This window comes from Paroedura picta, chromosome 1 (genome assembly GCF_049243985.1).
Source record: "Paroedura picta isolate Pp20150507F chromosome 1, Ppicta_v3.0, whole genome shotgun sequence".
Lineage (NCBI taxonomy): Eukaryota > Metazoa > Chordata > Lepidosauria > Squamata > Gekkonidae > Paroedura > Paroedura picta.
In genome coordinates this window covers 15,053,796-15,072,323 of record NC_135369.1, presented here as the reverse complement: position 1 = coordinate 15,072,323, position 18,528 = coordinate 15,053,796, and the positions used below count along the sequence as shown (strand labels likewise).

General features: G+C 51.7%; 1 protein-coding gene across 1 annotated transcript in view; it reads right to left on the bottom strand.

Annotated features, from left to right (window-relative positions):
• PCP4L1 (Purkinje cell protein 4 like 1) overlaps positions 1–17,988 on the bottom strand; it is a 44,919-nt gene extending 26,931 nt beyond the window's left edge. Inside the window, exon 1 of the mRNA XM_077323249.1 lies at positions 17,841–17,988. Within this exon, the coding sequence (XP_077179364.1) occupies positions 17,841–17,849 (9 nt within the window). The 5' untranslated portion in view covers positions 17,850–17,988. The remainder of the gene's footprint in view (positions 1–17,840) is intronic.
• Positions 17,989–18,528: the final 540 nt, after the last annotated feature.

Sequence of the window (18,528 nt, the reverse complement as noted above, 5' to 3'; positions counted from 1 at the left end):
CTTCCTGAGCCTTTGAAGAACTGCGGGGAGTGGCGGGGGCTCAGTGGTAGAGCAGTTGCTTGGCATGCAGAAGGTCCCAGGTTCAACCCCCGAACTCTCCATATTACCTACCAAGCAGGCTTTGGACAGCCGCTACCATGTTGAATTGATTTGATGGGCACACTAGCCTCTGGTCTCTCCAATGACATTGTGGGTCCCCCCTCCTCCAATTGGATCTCTATAGCAGGGGTAGTCAACCTGTGGTCCTCCAGATGTCCATGGACTACAATTCCCATGAGCCCCTGCCAGCATTTGCTGGCAGGGGCTCATGGGAATTGTAGTCCATGGACATCTGGAGGACCACAGGTTGACTACCCCTGCTCTAAAGCTCTCTCACTTCATTCCTGCTAGGTTGAATTTTGTTTCTCCCCCCCCCTCACCTTGTTAACTCGGCTTTTCCTCCACCGACCCTCCAGCCGCCGGTGTAAAAATAGCATCTCCGTTTACTCTGTGAATTGGATGGAGCAGCCGGAGGCCCCCTCCCCTCGCCGGCTCCCGCCCGGCCTTTTGTGGCAAGGCCTTCCCTCCCCACAGCCTCCTCCATGGCGCCCTTTCCTCTCCCTCTCAAGTACTGATGTGACCGATGCGGATCCAAGAGAGGAAACTGAAGAAGGCGTTCGGGGGCACTGCCAGTGAGCCTCAGGGTCCCACCTTTGTGCAACCCCTGGCTTCTTACGAGAAGCTCACGGCAAGCGATCCTTTTTTATTCTCAACGGGCCTGGGGGGACGTCAGTCAGTGGGGGAAGAAGGTCGACCGGCCTGACGTTAGGCTTTAAGGGCGAGTGGAGTTTTTGAACTCGGGTTTCCCAGGTCCCGGTCTGATGCCCTGAGGACTAGACGGCAGAGGCGTCACATCAAAATCGCAAGAGGGGCGTAGTCCCACTGTATACTGCATTGGTCAGACCCAGTTTGGTGGAGAGCCAGTTTGGTGTAGTGGTTAGGAGCGCAGACGTCTAATCTGGCATGCCAGGTTCGATTCTGTGCTCCCCCACATGCAACCAGCTGGGTGACCTTGGGCTCGCCACGGCACTGATAAAACTGTTCTGACCGAGCAGTGATATCAGGGCTCTCTCAGCCTCACCCACCCCACAGGGTGTCTGTTGTGGGGAGAGGAATGGGAAGGCGACTGTAAGCCGCTTTGAGCCTCCTTCGGGTAGGGAAAAATGGCATATAAGAACCAACTCTTCTTCTTCTTCTCACCTGGAGTCCTGTGTGCAGTTCTGGAGGCCTCAATTCAAACGGGACATTGGCAAAATGGAGAGGGGGCAGAGGAGAGCAAGGAGGATGATCTGGGGCCTGGGGACCAAGCCCTGTGAGGAAATGCTGAGGGACTTTGTGATATTCAGCCTGGAGAAGAGGAGGCTGAGAGGGGACAGGATGGCTCTCTTGAAGGATCTGAAAGGTTGTGCTTGGTGGAAGGCAGGGAAAAGTTCCTGTTGGCAGCAGAGGAGAAGATCCACAGTCATGGGTTTAAACTATGTGTAGAATGGTACCGGCTAGGTATGAGAAAAGTTATTTACACAGACAGAGTAGTTCAGCAGTGGAATGGGCTGCCTAAGGAGGTGGGGAGCTCCCCCTCACTGGCAGTCTTCAAGCAGCTGCTGGACAGATCCTGACCAAGGATGCTTGAGGCTGATCTGCATTGAGCAGGGGTGACCTGCATTGACTAAATGGCCTGCATGGCCCCTTCCAGCTCTATGGTTCTGTGATTCTAGACGACCCCGGCTATCCATCCTGACCAAAACGTGTCTGGTGTTTATCTTCCCAATGGACAGTCAGGCTGGTTCTTTGCAAATCACTCCCGGTGAATTCACTCCCAAGGAAATGTGTGCAGCATTGCAGTCTCGGAGGCCTGGCAGCCGGAAATTTGGCTGCCGGTCCCAAATCAATAAGGAAACTTCAGGCGCCCTCAGTTCTGGATCCCCTCCAGGCCCTCTGCTCCTCTCCTTGCTTCCCCCACCCCCTCCAGTTTTCCTGCCCTCCTTTTCTTTCAACCATTTTCCAGGCTGGGAAACGGGGCTGAAATAAATAAAAGGAATTTTGGAAGCGATAAATGTCAAGTTCTGCATTTTGGTAGGAAAAATTGAATGTATCGTTATAAGATGGGGGAGACCTGTCCTGGCAGTACTATGGGCAAAAAGGATCTAGGGGTCTTAGTACACCAGACACTGAACGTGAGTCAGCAGTGGGAATTGGTGTCTAAAAAGGCAAATGGGATTTGGGCTGCATCAAAAGAAATATAGTGTCCAGTGAGGTGATGGTACCGTTTTATTCTGTTCCGGTTCAGCCTCACTTGGAGTACTGTGTTCAGTTTGGGGCACCACCACTGATGAAAGATGTAGAGAAATTGGAGCAGGTCCTGAGGAGGCCAACGAAAAGGGTGAGGGGTTTGGAGACCAAGACGTATGAGGAAAGGTTGGGGGAGCTTGGTCTGTTTAGCCTGGAGAGGAGGCGACTGAGAGGGGATCTGATAACCATCTTCAAATACTTGAATGGATGTTATAGAGAAGATGGAGCAGAATTGTTTCCTGTTGCCCCAGAGGGTCGTACCAGAACCAATAAGTTGAAATTAATTCCAAAGAACTTTCAGCTAAACATCCGGAAGAAGTTCCTGACAGTGAGAGCAGTTTCTCAGTGGAACAGGCTTCCTCGGGAGGTGGTGGGTTCTGCTTCTTTGGAAGGTTTTAAGCAGAGGCTGGAGAGCCATCTGACGGAGAGGCTGATTCTGTGAATGTAGGCAGGTTGTGAGTGGCTGGGCAGAACGGATTGTGTCGGTGCTTGGCTCTTGTGGCCCTTTCTTGCATGCCCAGGGTAATCACTACTTCGGAGTCGGGGGGTGAATTTCCTCCAGGCCAGTCTGGCCAGGGATTCTGGGTTGGGAGGGGGAGCATCATCTGGTCATGAGATCGGGATCCTGTGGGTCGGCAGGTAGTTGTGAATGTATATAAATTGGTTATAAATTGCATATAAATTGATGGGTGCCTTCAGGAGGAGCAACAGTGGTGGTGCCCCCCCCAGCCAAGCTGCTTGCCCTGCCGTGACTCCTATGGAAGTGTTGTTCGACCCCTAAAGGGGTCCTGACCCCCAGGTTGAGAACGACTGATCTAAAGACTACCAAAGACACCTTTCTCCCCACCCCTGAGCTGCAGGACAAGACTGCCTTTTCCACATTTTAGCCCACAAGAACGTTCGCTTCAAGAGATCGGTTTGTCTGTGTAACGCAGGGATGCCCAACCAGGGGAGCTCCAGAGGGGGTCCGTGGCCTTCCCCCCCCCCCTGCCTTAATGGACTCAGCCACAAGCTGGCGAACCGGCTACTTCCACCAAGTCGTCTGGTGGTTTCTGCGCCTGCAAGAGAGGGGATCCCACACATCTGCTCTTGCCCTAAACCCCCTCCTCACCCCCCCCCAGTCCTCCTTGAGCCGGCCGGTGGTGATGTCACTTCCAGTGACACATCACTTCCTGGGGCAGTAGCAGGGAGGCGTGGCCAGCTGACATCACTTCCGGGGTTCCTTGAAGCCTGAAAAATTATTTCAGCCATTCCCCATGGTGAAAAGTTTGGAAAAGGCTGGCGCAAGGCTGGTCGCGTAGTTCCTTCTTGCCCTCGCACGTCATGCCAACGCCATCCTTTTCAGAGTCCCACTCAGAAATGGCAGGAACCCGACAGAGGCAACAGCCTCAGAGCAAGACTGGCACCCCAAACGGCGTTCATCCGGCAGCTCCAGACATTTTGAGCCACGTCCTTCTCCCTCCGGCCAAAGTCAAAGCTGCCTCTTGTTTTCTCCGGGTCTCTTGGCCCACACCCCAGATTCCGGTTGGAGCCAGGCAATCATTCTGAAAAGCTGGGAAATGTTATGACGAACTTCATTACCATTGTTTGTCAGCACGATCATCTTGCGAGCAAAACAAGACCTTTAGGTTTCGTGTTGCTGTAAATAACCTGGATCAGAAGGCCAAAAACACAGCTAACCTCTGGAAACAATACCAAGGGGCCCTGGCTCGGTGGTAGAAGAGCTTTGTTTTATACCCCACTTTTCACTACCCGAAGGAGGCTCAAAGCGGCTTACAGTCGCCTTCCCTTTCCTCTCCTCACAACAGATACCTTGTGAGGTAGGTGAAGCTGAGAGAGCCCTGAGAACTGCTCTGTGAGAACAGTTCTAACAGGACTGTGACTAGCCCAAGGTCACCCAGCCCGCTTGATGTAGTGGTTAAGAGTGGCAGCAGCCAGCTGGGTGACCTTGAGCCAGTCACAGTCCTGTTAGAGTTGTTCTCTCAGAGCAGTTCTGTCAGGGATGCCTCAGTTCCACCTAGGTTCTGGGAGACCCCGGTTCAAATCCCTAGTCCTTCTGCCTGTTTGTCATTCTGTCGTACTTCCTGTTTGTCATTCTTTCTGCCAGCCCATCATTCTTTCATTCTTCGTCTCACTTCTTCACACATGAAGACATACGATTCTTATACTGAATCAGACCATCAGTCCACCGTGGTCATTCCTGCCTATTCAGACTGGCAGGGGGTCTCAGGCAAGGTCTTCTGCATCACCTGCCGCCTTGTCCTTTTTAACTGGACATGCCGGGGATAGAACCTGGGACCTTCTGCGTGCCAAGCAGAGGCTTTCCCACTGAGCCACAGCCCTTCCCCTTCACGGGTTGTGTTTATTTTGTGAGGAGGGTGGAACAATGTTATAATTGTCCCAGATTTGACCCCCCCCCCCACACACACACACACATACCATCTCCAATTCCTCCACTGCTGGAACAGAACTTTCGGGGGAACTGTTGCCAGTCTGAGCTGGATGGACCAATAGTCCCATGATATCAGGCTCCTATGTATGCTGCTGAATCCACTGGACAGTATGAACACATACATTTCCTTGACACTGAACTTGAACATGGAATCGACCGCCTAAGAAGGTGGGGAGCTCCCCCACACTGGTGGTCTTCAAGCAGCGGCTGGACAGATCCTTCTCCTGGATGCTTGAGGCTGATCCTGCATTGAGCAGGGGGTGGACAAGATGGCCTGCTAGGTGGCCCCTTCCAACTCTATGGCTCTAAGACTCTATTGGTCCATCAAACTCAGTATTGTCTGCTCAGGTTTGCAGTGGCTTTCTAGGGTCTCACACAGAGGTCTTTCACATTGCCTCTCACACGATCCTTTCTTAGCTGGAGATGCCGGAGATTGAACCTGAGACCTAACGCATGCAAGCAGAGGATCTTCCACTGAGCCACAGACTCCGGTGCACTCTTCCCAGAAGGATGAATGACCAGGCTTTGAATCTTGGGATTGATGGTTCAGACCTCTCCAGGTAAGACTCCTTCTCAAATATGAGCCTGGTAGATTTCTGAAGCCTTCTTCATAGGCCTTGCAACAAGCATCCTGGTCTTCAGAGCTTGGCGGGTGGCCACCAGGGACGGGGCCTCATAGAATTCCCACCCCAAGGCCAGTATCATCCTTGTCCTTATTAAGATACCGTGCAAAGTTTTTTCTGCTTGGGACTTTCCATGGCAATTAAGTTGATGTTCACAGCTCTTTTCTCCCTCTTGCTTTTTCCAGCATTCTGAGATTGTTTCATGGCGGTTTCCTCTAATGGTATTGTTTTAGATGGTTTTGCATTAAAAAGACCCAGAGGACCAAGTTGTTAGAAAGGTGGAGTGCAAATCCTTTAAACAAAGAAAACCAGCCCGTCCCCTAAGGCTGTTCATCGTCTTCATGATCTCCGGTTGAAGAAGGTAAAAAAAAAGAAGGCGCAATTTGAACAGCCATGTGATACATGACATTGAGCCGGAGTGCTGACTGGCCCTTTAAATTCTCTGCAACTTTGCTTGAGGGGCAGAGCCCTAACTAGCTGTCATCTGTCCCCGATTTGGGGATATAAAAAGCTCAGCTGAACTTTGGGCTTTGTTGGAATAACAACTGCCTTCCCTGGGAGCTCTCCTTGGTGCTGAAGAGGATAACCCGGGAGCCTGTTCCCTGCATACTCCTTTATAGTGCTGAATGGCTCTTGTACAAGGTCAGTCCTTTAAACTCTTGCATGTCCTCAGCCTGTCCAGAATGGAACAGTATTCAGATTTTGAGAACACCAGTGTGGCGTAGTGCTTAGAGTGTTAGACTAGAACCTGGAAGTCCAAGATTTGAATCCCTGTTGTGCACTGGATCTAGCCTACCTTGCAGGAATCTTGATAAAGTGGCGGCATGGAGAATGATGCAAGCTGCTTTGCATTAGAGAGGAAGGCAGGGGATAAATAAGGTAAACAACTAAAAGGGCAACATAAATAGGTACATTACTGTTCTCCAAGACAGCCTAAAGGGTAAGAGATGACAGAGGCATATTACAGAAATCCGATTATAAATTTCTGATGCACCAGTACACTGGTAGGACTACAGAATTTGGATGTTATCAGAAAGAACCCTAACCTAAACCATTAGAACAAGGGGGACTCATACACGGCCTCATTCTCTGACTTAAGTATGAAAACATGATCATACTGGACTACAGGAAGAGCCTTTCCAGGCAAGGGAGAAGCAATGGTGGATGGCCACGGGCTTCCTCTGCAGAGCCTTCCTTGGTGGCCTCCCTTCCAAGTACTCTCCCTGCTTATCTTCCAATGTATAAGGACTCCAGTGAGGGACTTTCAAGGCCAGGGAGAAGGAGAGGTGGTTGGCCATGGTCTTCCTCTGCAGAGCCTTCCTTAGTGCTCTCCTATCTATGTACTGACTCTGCTTAGCTTCCAATGTATAAGGACCCCAGCGAGGGCCTTTCCAGGCAAGGGAGAATCAGAGGTGGTTGGCTGTTGCCTTCCTCTGCAGAGCCTTCCTTGGTGGTCTCCCATCCAAGTACTGACCCTGCTTGGCTTCCATTGCATAATGACCCCAGCGAGGGGCTTTCCAGGCAAGGGAGAAGCAGAGGAAATTGGCCATGGTTTTCCTCTGCAGAGCCTTCCTTGGTGGCCTCCCTTCCAAGTACTCTCCCTGCTTATCTTCCAATGTATAAGGACTCCAGTGAGGGACTTTCAAGGCCAGGGAGAAGGAGAGGAGGTTGGCCATGGTCTTCCTCTGCAGAGCCTTCCTTAGTGCTCTCCTATCCAAGTACTGACTTTGCTTAGCTTCCAATGTATAAGGACCCCAGCGAGGGCCTTTCCAGGCAAGGGAGAATCAGAGGTGGTTGGCTGTTGCCTTCCTCTGCAGAGCCTTCCTTGGTGGTCTCCCATCCAAGTACTGACCCTGCTTGGCTTCCATTGCATAATGAACCCAGCAAGGGGCTTTCCAGGCAAGGGAGAAGCAGAGGTGGATGGCCATGGCCTTCCCCTGCAGAGCCTTCCTGGGCAAGCTCCAAGCACCAATCCTGCTCAGCTTTCAAGTGCTGCTGAGATCAAGCCTTATCATGCCATTTTCCTTCCCCAACACTGCTGGTCTTCCCCTTCAAAGCCCAAAAGAGAATCTGTGTAGCACTGTAGTCGGACCAGGTTCTGCCATGGAAGTTTTCGCAGTGATTTTGGAGACAGATTCAGGTGGGTCTTGACTAGGCCTCGACCAGGGCCAGGGCCTTTCTTGGGGCTGGGCCTGACCTGGTGGAATGCTCTGCCAACGGAGATCAGGGACGTGCAGGACCTCAATTGGTTCTGCAAGGCCTGCAAAACAGAGCTCTTCCACCAGGCCTACCGTTGAGACCGGGAACATAACGCCAAATAACATCAAATTGCCTGGCCTACCGGAGAAACATCTGGAGAAACATCTGCTGGGATACAGAAGGAAGATCCATCTGCCTAAAGGATGACCCCTCCCCCTCCATTTCAGAGGCCTCCCCCTGTTAGAGGACATAATAAGGGCTCTGCTGGATCAGACCACTCATCTATCTAACACAGTCATCTACCTAGTAGAGCGAATACATCCTGCCTCACACAGAGGTCAGTCAGTTCCTCTCAGCTTCAACTCCCTCACAGGGTGTCTGTTGTGGGGAGAGGAAAGGGAAGGTGACTGTAAACCGCTTTGAGACTCCTTCGGGTAGAGAAAAGCAGCTGCAAACCTTCTTCTTCTACTTCTTCTTCTAAAAACGACTGCATTGAGGCAATCCCACTCTGGTCAGCAAGTCCCCCGAAAAGACAGGAGGAAAAGAGGAAGACCCCAGTGGAGACGAAAGGATTCCATCAGGGAATCCAGAATCCTCCATTTGCAAGACCCGAGCCAGGTTGTGGAGGAGAGGATGTTTTGGAGGACATTAATTCACAGGGTTGCCAATAAATCACATGCAACTTGACTGCACTTAACAAAGAGAGAGACTGGCTGGTAAGTGCCCAGAGTATGTTCCAGATCTCCTCTTCCATAATCCATCCCGACACCACTGGATACATGATGGGCGATCGCCTCAGCAGAGGCTTTCCTGACAGAAGCACCCCAGTAGTGGATTACGTTCTCGAGGAAAGATTGCACCGCTTGATTTTACTGTTCATTTTTTTATGTGCTTTTGGAAATCAAACCCTTTTCAAGGGAGCCTCCGTAATGTTGAGGACCGGCTGCTGCGACTGGAGAGGGTCCCCGTTTTCTAGTTTCTGGTTTTAGATCATTTTACTTCGCCGATATAGAGATTGATTTTTACGGCCTCCTTTCTCTTCCGGCGATGGCTGCGTCTTCCCCTCCTGTCGGCGGCTGAGTCTTTAAGCCTTTAGACGGCTTTTGTAATTATTCGAGAAAAGATTCCCTTATCTATTTATTATGTCGTTACCTGGTTTCTCAGGGGTGGGTGGGAATTAACTCCCAAAGCTGCTCTTGAAAAGAAAAATGGAATAGAAATTACAATCGAGGCGCCACGCAAAATGTTCTTAGTGGTGCAAAGGGGGGTGGGGGACAATTCTCCAATTAGGGTTGCCAACTTGCAGGTGGACCCTGGAGATCTCCTGGGATTATAGCTGTTCTCCATAGAATCAGAGAATCATAGAGTTGGAAGGGACCCCCAGGGTCATCTAGTCCAACCCTCCTGGAGAATGCAGGACATTCACTCTACAGAGATCAGTTCTCCTAGAGAAAATTAAGGGATTATTGTGACTAGTTAATTATTGAGACTTAATGAAAGGATATTGCGACTAATGTTTTTGTTGGTTTTAATGGGTTTTTATGGGATGCATTGTTTTTATGCTTTTATTCTGTAAGCCGCCTCGAGGCGATGTCGTCACGAGAGGCTGCGTAAAAATTTAATAATAAATAAATAATAAAATGCATGTTATTGGTAGAGGCGAGAAAGTGAAGAAAATACTGCATTACAATTCTGTACTACAGCTACTATTTGGAAGAAAGGTGAAATATTCATAAAGTATAGATTTAACAATATTGTTCCCATTCTTTTCTATCATCTTGGACAGCAGTTCTCAACCTTCCTAATGCCACAACCTTTTAATACAGTTCCTCATGTTGTGGTGACCCCCAACCAGAAAATTAGGCAAGGGTTCTTTCACAGAAATTAAACCAAAACTGACCAATGGTGTGGAGATCCATGGTTCATGATTGGATAGAAATTGGCTTTTTTCTGGGCTTTCTCAGTTCAGTTCTGCCTCTTGTCCCACCATGCCGATCTTGCTCTTTTCCGCTGCTCCAGACAGACGAACGCTCTACCTCGATCTACCCTGCAAGGCTGTTGTGTGGATGGCACCCCCTCCCTAGCCAAGCTGCTTGCCCTGCCGCGACCCCTGTGAAAGGATTGTTCGACCCCCAAAGGGGTCCCGAACTGCAGTTTGAGAACCACTGATCTAGAACTTATCAACAAGGTTGGATACACACTTTTCTTGGATACTTTAGGATGCTTAGGGCTGATCCTGCGTTGAGCAGGGGGTTGGACTAGATGGCCTGTATGGCCCCTTCCAACTCTATGATTCTATGATTCTATGATTCTATAACTAGCTCCTGTATTAACCCCAGAGTTTAAATACACAATCTAAAGGTTGCTGCTCTTTCTTCTGCTCCAACTTGATTTTACTGTTTAATACAATCTCATACTGGCCTCCAACTTCTTCTGAATTCCAATGCTGATTTGTTGTGTCCCCCTTACAGGTAAGTTTTCAAAAGGTGGACTCTATGGCCTTGTATCCCACAGGGGTCCCTGTCTCCCCCAGGCTCCACCCCCAAATCCCCAGGAGTTTCCAAACTTGGATCTAGCATCCCTTCTCAGAGTTTGAAGGGGGGGGGGTTGCAGTGGTAGGGAGTGGGAAGCAAGCCTGACCAAACAAAACAGAGGCGGACAGGACTCCTCCCACCAGCTCTAGAGAATAATGCCCAGTTCCTTTTATAAAGGCTGACTGCGGCACGGTGTAGCCAGATCTCAAAAGCTAATCAGGGAAGGGAGCTAACTTGGAAGGGAGACCCAGAGCTGGCAGTGCTTCCTCCACCCCACGGCCGGCAATTTTACTGATTGCCTTGTTGCCAGTTTGCCCTAGAGGGTTTGAGGAGAGCTGGGAGCGTCCGTGTGTTTTCGGTATCAAGTCCCTGCCTCCCTTTTAGCCTCCTAAGGACTTGAGGGCAGGGGTGGCCAGACTGTGGTCCCTGGACTACAGTTCCCATGAGCCTCTGGAGAGCCACAGTTTGGCCACCTTTGCTTCAGGGTGTCACAGAACAGAGGGGATCTGGGGAGAGGGCCTCCTCTGTGTCATTTCAGCCCTGTGCTCCAGTAGGGGCCTGCCCCTTCTCACAGGCATCCAAGTCTCAAGCTGGGTGTTACTTGCCCCACTTAGAGGGCCGCGTTGAGGGGAGACCGCAATGTGCCCCCTGCCATGGCTCATAATCTAATTTAGGCTACGTCAAGGCTGAGTCTGAATTTCCGCCTTTGTCTTTCGGGAGGGCGAGCTTAAGACATGCCTGCCTGAAGAATCGACATCCCTGTTTATCGACGCATTCATCATCATTAAGCCCCGAACTATATAATTATTGTGTTAGTTTTCCACATGCTTACACTGTGTTTTTCCTAGGACAGCAAGGGTGGGGGGCTACAGAAGAAAGCCCCCAGACTATAATGTCGCTCCACTCCCAGCAGCCTTCCTGCCCTCTCGAGGAACGCTTACTTAGCACCCGTGTTGCTCAAATGTAGGTTCCGGGGGGAAAGCGATGGGATTTTCCTGGGTGTTTGCTCAGCTCTGCCGGAGGCCCAGTCAGAGATGGTTACAGTCAAGTCTGCCTGCTTGGCTTGCTTAATCTTTTAAAAATTATCTTCACCCTGTCGTCATGGGATCAGGTTTGGAAAGTGGTGGAAAGTTGAGGCAGAGCCGAATTATGACAACCCCACAGGGCAGGGATTCCCAGCCAGGGTTCCAGAGAACTCTGGGGTCACGGAATAAAACAATAAAACAAAGAGCCTCTTGTGGCGCAGAGTGGTAAGGCAGCAGACATGCAGTCTGAAAGCTCTGCCCATGAGGCTGGGAGTTCAATCCCAGCAGCTGGCTCAGGGTTGACTCAGCCTCCCATCCTGCCGAGGTCGGTCAAATGAGTACCCAGCTTGCTGGGGGTAAAAGGTAATGACTGGGGAAGGCACTGGCAAACCACCCCGTATTGAGTCTGCCATGAAAACGCTAGAGGGCGTCACCCCAAGGGTCAGACATGACCCGGTACTTGCACAGGGGACACCTTGACATTTTACCCCATAAAAACCCCCGTACAACATGAAAACAAGCATACTCCACAACCATCTTAACAGTAACATCTTCCAATCGATCAAGATGGCGGTAGAGAGTCAACAATTCACCCTTATTTTACTCAGCTGTTCCAACCTCAGGACCGTTCCAACCTCAGGTCCCCAGACCTTCCACGCCCAGCGGAAGGTGCTTAGCGTAGGGCGGGACCCCCCAGTTCGTAACTCCAGGCACCCCACGGCCTCAACCATATGACTGGCGGAAGAGCTCCGTCTTGTAGGCCCTGCGGAATCCTGAAAGGTCCGTCAGGGCCCACAGCTCTTCCGGGAGCTCATTCCACCAGCTTGGGGCCAGGACCGAAAAGGCCCTGGCCCTGGTCGTGGCCAGGCGGATATCCCGGGGGTCCGGGACAACCAACAAATTCCTACCCACAGAGCGAAGAGCCCTGCAGGGGGCAAAAGCAGATAAGCGGTCCTTCAGATTGGTGTGACCCAAGTGCATATAGCCTTGAAGGTCAATAACAAAACCTTGAACTTAATCAGGAGGCAAACTGGGAACCAGTTGTCATTGTTCCCAGCCAGCTCTCTGTCAATAAATCTATTCTAGATTAGAATCTTGGGGGGGGGCTTTTATTGGGGGGGGGATTAGATATTACAGGGTTACTCGCCTCAGCAAAAAGCTTGATGGAATAACTCCGTCTTGCAGGCCCCACGGAACTGAACCACTTCCATGAGGGCCCGGATCTCCTCCGGGAGCTCCTTCCACCCAGCGGGGGCCACGAGGGACCAACAGTGGTCAAGAGTTTGCAGAGAAAAGCATTCTTCAGGGGACATAGGCAGAAAGAGAGCCAGTTTGGTGTAGTGGTTAGGAGTGCGGACTTCTAATCTGGTGAGCTTTGATTCCCCATTCCCCCACATGCAGCCAGCTGGGTGACCTTGGGCTCACTACAGAAATGAGAAAGCTGTTCTGACCGAGCAGGAATCTCAGGGCTTTCTCAGCCTCACCTCCCTCACAGGGTGTCTCTTGTGGGGAGAGGAAAGGGAAGGTGACTGTAAGCCACTTTGAGCCTCCTTCGGGTAGAGAAAAGCGGCATATAAGAACCAACTCTTCTTGTTCTTCAGTAATATCAGGGCTCCCTCAGCCTCACCTCCCTCACAGGGTGTCTGCTGTGAGGAGAGGAAAGGGAAGGTGAATGGAAGCCGCTTTGAGACTCCTTCGGGTAGAGAAAAGCGGCATAGAAGAACCAACTCTTCTTCTTCTTCAAAGGCAGTCCCCCGGGTACCTCAGGCTGCGACCGCAATGGACTTAAACATTGGCCTATTTTTCTTCCCTATCAGATTCGGGTTAGTTTTTCTTTAAAAAAAAGAAGAAAGAAAAACTGGTGAATGTATCCCCCTGAGTAAATTCAATGCAACATTTAGCTGCTGCTTTCTCAGGAGAGCCGTGGAGGCCAGCCTGTTTCAGGGCCCCAGAGATGGTCTGTTTTACAACCATACCTTGAGACTTCAATTTCACACACACACACACACAAGTCCAGACCAAACTGGAAAGAAGTACATTTTGGGGAAGTTTATTAAGGAATTTTTTTTTTAGAAGGAAACTTACTGTTTGGAGAAGAATTGCTGAGGTTGCATGAAAAAAGGGCAAAAAGCTAATGCAAGCATTAGAGGAGAAAGAGCACATGCAAGCATTCAGGTGGCCCAGAATCATTCAAGCACATGTCGGCCAATGCACTTTCAATGCACTTTAGAAGCAGATTTTCCTGTTTCGCTCAGGAAAATCCAGCTGCAAAAGCATGCGGCCTTTCCTTTTGTCGCCTTTCCTTCCATTTTGGCTTGACGACAATCTTACAGGGTAGTCAAGGCTGAAAGAGGGATGTTTTCCATAAGACTCTCCCTTCAGTGCGCTCCATGACTGAGAAAGGGACGGAATTTAGGAGGATGGCCTCCAAAGCTGCCTCTTGCTCATCCAGAATACTGCCAGCTTCGGAGCAAAATCCTGCTCTCTTTGAAGACTGCTGGTCTCAGTACATTTAGACTAGAATCATTCCCCATTTATTAAGTTGCAGGTTCTCTGGAGCAGGGGTAGTCAACCTGTGGTCCTCCAGATGTCCATGGACTACAATTCCCATGAGCCCCTGCCAGCAAACGCGGGCAGGGGCTCATGGGAATTGTAGTCCATGGACATCTGGAGGACCACAGGTTGACTACCCCTGCTCTACAGGAAAGGGACAGTCTTGATCACGGACCACATTGCTAGGTTGGAGAGGTCCAGTCAGGGACAGGTGGTAATAAAATGAAATGAAGAAGAAGAAGAAAAAGAAGAAGATGGAGGAGGAGGAGGAGGAGGTTTTTATACCCCAATTTTCCCCACCCAAAGGAGTCCCAAAAGCAGCTAACGAACATCTTTCTCTTCCTGTCCCCACAGCAGACACCCTGTGAAGTAGGCGGGGCTGAGAGAGCCCTGAGAGAACTGCTCTGTGAGAACAGCTCTAACTGGACTGTGACTAACCCAAGATCACCCTGCTGGCTGCATGTGGAGGAGTGGGGGAACCAAACCCAGCTCTCCAGATGAGAGGCCGCTGGTCTTAACCACGACACCAAGTTCTCAGGTTCAGTCCCCAACATCTCCAGTTGAAAGGACCAGAGAGGAGGGGATGGGAAAGACCTCCACTGGAGAGCCATGGCCAGTCAGGGGAGACAACACAGACCCTGATGGACTGATTCAGTACAAGGCAACTTTGTGTGTGCTCAGCTGAGTGGTTTGTTAGGACTAAAAAGACCTGGGTTCAAATCCCCAGCCAGCCATGATGAACCTGGGTGACCTTGGGCAGGGTTCTCAGAACAGTAACCCAGGTATTCAGCCCTAAGTTCACTGGAGGAAGGTTGGGACGGAAGCAACATGAGAGATCATAAATAAATTCTGACCTGTGCACCCCCACAGTTCTGACACTTTCCTCTGAAGGATGCTTTTTCCCTGACCCACAGATTACAGGCCCCACACCTAGCGTGGTACTGCCATTGTCCACAGAATCCACCAGACTGCCTGCCCGCAAGCCAGAGTCTCACGGGAAATGTTAGCAACCTGAAAAGGGGAGGGGGACTCAGAGCTAACTCTCCTCTTTAACTTCCTGCCAACTTCAAAAAAAGCTTTTCTCCTTAGTCCCCTGGATGCAATTCCAGTTCACCAAAGACCGCTTGTAAACCTGGCCTTTGGTCCCAGAAGAAGAAGATGAGGAGAAGCAGGGGCAGGGGCAGGGGCAGGGGCAGGGGCAGGGGCAGGGGCAGGGGCAGGGGCAGGGGCAGGGGCAGGGGCAGGGGCAGGGGCAGGGGCAGGGGCAGGGGCAGGGACAGGTTTTTATACTCCACTTTTCACTCCCCAAAGGAGCCCCAAGGAAGCTTGCAAACACCTTTCCCTTCCTGTCACCACAAGAGACCCCCTGAAGCAGGTGGAGCTGAGAGAGCCCTGACAGAACAGCTCTATCAGAACTCTGACTAGCCCAAGGTCGCCCAGCTGTCTGCATGCAGAGGAGGAATGGGAAACCAGACCTGGCTCGCCAGACTAGAAGCTGCCCCTCTTAACCACTACACCAAGCTTGCCCGCTGAGACAACAGCCCCCTGGTCGGAACCACTGTTGCAAGAGAGGTGGCCCCACCCAGGAAGCCACAGGGGAAAGGGCCCTGGGGATCTGGGAGCTGTGAGATACGTTTTGAATCATCGGTGTCCATCTGGAGCAGAGGGATCAGTGCCAGCTCCCATCCCAGAGTCCCAAACGCCCCCCCAAGGGCTCTCCTTGGCCTTTCCGAGGCAATTAAGCATCATTAAGGGAACTGGCCGGGCCGGCCTCACGCCTAAATGGCTCCTGTCAGCCCCACTTAGGCACTGCCTGCTTCAAGAGCTCATTCCAGGCGGCTCTTCTCTCTGCAAAGGAGATCCGCAGTTGGGGTGAGAATCACAAGGCAGAGCCGTGCCCCCGGGGGAAGGGGGGGCTCCAGGACTGCCCAGGTGGGTGCCACGGGTCACGCAGTAGTGGATCGTCAGGCGCTTTTCACAAACGCTAAACAATGCCGTTCCCATCCGCTTTGCCGGCCCTTCCCAAGAGGATTTGGCCATTCCGCACAGGGAAATCCAGTGCCGCAAAGCACATTGAGAACGGGTTGAAACCGTATTGTGTGTGTGGAAGCACCCGTTGTCGAGGTGGCTCAGCGGGACCGGACGAAAGGGCCCTCTAAATCCTGTCTCCTCCTTGGCAGCCAACCAGATCCCTGCAGGACGATCCTGAGAGAAGCACGAAGAGAACAGCCTGCCTCCGTAGTTTGCAGCATTGGCTGATTAAAGGTATTCTGCTATTGCACATGGAGGTTAGACTCAAAGAATAATAGAGTTGGAGGGGACCTCATGGGTCATCTAGTCCAACCCCCTGCACTATGCAGGACACTCACATCCCAATCGCTCATCTACTGTTACCTGCCACCCCCTTGGACTTTCACAGAATCAGCCTCTCCGTCAGATGGCTAGCCAGCCTCTGTTTTAAAATCTCCAAAGGTGGAGAACCCACCACCTCCTGAGGAAGCCTGTTCCACTGAGGAACCGCTCTGACTGTCAGGAACTTCTTCCGGATGTTTAGATGGAATTTCTTTTGAATTAATTTCATCTCATTCGTTCTGGTCCATCCCTCTGGGGCAAGAGATAACAATTCTGCTCCATCCTCCATATGGAACCCTTATAAATACTTGAAGATGGTTATCAGATCCCTTCTCAATCATCTCCTCTCCAGGCTAAACTGACCAAGCTCCCCCAACCTTTCTTCATGCGTCTTGGTCACCAAGACATATGAAGAAAGGTTCTCTGCACTCCAGGGTGAGGCTAAATCCCTGTTGTTGTTGTTGTTGTTGTTGTTGCTTTCACGGCCATCAAAAACCGGTAACCATCACTGCATCTTGTGGCAGGGAATTCCACAGCCAGTGCACATAAGGACTTCCTTTCTAGGCCGCAGAGAACCGACCCATGCGCAGGTTTTTGGAATGCTTCAACCGTGAGAGAAAGAGAGTCCCACTTTGTCCGCATTGCTGGAGATTCTCGTGGGGACCTCTCCCCCCCACCTTTTCTTTCATTCACAGACAAAGGGGGACCTCTCTTCCCGTATCGCACGTACTGCAGAGTTTATAGCACATATGCTTCAGAGTTCACAGCGCATGCCTTCGGATCGATGCGCCCGGACGCGCATAGCGGGCAAGGGCTGGCTCCTCTACTCAGAGGGAATGTAGCAGAGCGAGACGGCAGTCAAATCAGAAGCACGCCTGGAAATCCCGTTTTCTCTCTCATACAAACAGCCACACGCAACCGGCTACAGCTCTCCAAACTGACCCTCACTTCTGCATTTCGAACACAGGCTCGAGCGCTGATGGGCATGCTCCAGCCAAAGAAGGCAGGGTCTTTTGCGGCGACACACGGGAGACATTCGGCAGAGTTCTGCCGCTCACCCCCAGCTGAGAGAAGCTGCACCCCGCAGAAATTCCCTCCGGCAGAGATGCGCGCTATCCCCGTCTTCCTCACCGTTCCTCCTGACCTCGGAGGTCTGCCTAACACGAGCTTTCCCTTGGTCCCTCTGAATGCTCTCACTCATGCTAAGCCGTAGAAACAAGCATCGTATTGAAGTGGGTGCAGGATCGCCCGAACACCTAGATGCTCACGGCCAGATCCTCTTCCTCTGCGGGCTGGTTTTCAGACCACCCGTTCTCCAGTGTTTGGAAATCTCTTTCCTGGTTTCCTCACTTGCAGACCCAAAAGTTCTCTCTCTCTCTCTCTCTCTCTCTCTCTCTCTCTCTCTCTTCCACAAAATCTCTCTGGCAGACGCGCGCACGCCTGCACACTCTCTTGGATGCTCCCTCTCCTCCCCGCGCACCCATTACACAATGAAGTCTGCCTGTCTCACCTAGCCAGGTAGAGACAGGAGCGTTGGAGGAGCTCCTTGGCGGACTTCTCTGCCGCCCACCTCTGTGGCATCGGTCCTTTGCGGTGCCATCTGCCCCCCCCCCCGGGGGGATGCCAAGCACAGATGAGCTGCATCTGCAATGTGGGAGGGGGCCTTCCATGGAGACAGGGGGGAGGGAAACCCCTTGATTGCCCACTGGATCCTGCTCCCAGGCCCCCCCCTCCACCTCCCTTCCCCCCACCCCCAGGCCAGCCTCCTTCTCACCTTGCTCATGATGACGCCTGCCGGGCTGGTACCCTGGGGTTGCTCCGGCCGAGATGCTGTGGTCCTCTCCCTCGCTCTCTCCGGCTCTCATCCACGCACTGGCCCCCCTCTCTCTCCGGCTGCCTGGCATATATAGCATCTTACCGGACTCAAAGATGCCGGCACTGTGAGTGGCAGGGGCGGGCAGCCAATGGGAGAGCGCCCTGGCTTTTGCTGCATTTGCAAAGTAGGTTAATACAAAGGGTTAGCGATAGTAAACAGACACTTAGGGGGGGATTTGCCACCTGGCTGGTTCCGAGCAAACACAGCTAGATTTCCCTCCTTCTCCCCCCTCCCCCCCCTATCTCCAACACAGAGGTTTCCTTTCAGTCTCATGCTCCAGCTAGAAGGTTGTGCCGGGCAATTTGCATCCAGCAAGCTGTGCAAACAGATGAATATACACAACAAGCCAATAATATTGGGTTGTTTTTTTTGCCGAAATCATTAGCCCTTGTCGGGGGGGGGGGGGAGCCCCAAAGACTGCAAAGACTGAGTAGGCAGACCTCTAGAACGGCAGCAGGGATATTCTAAATAAATAAAGCATGCGTCCTCCCCCTCCCTTGAGGAATTTATACTAGAACCGTTCCCCCCCTCCCCAGGTCAAATAATCGAGAAGAACTGATTACCCCACCATCTCATGCCCGGGCCC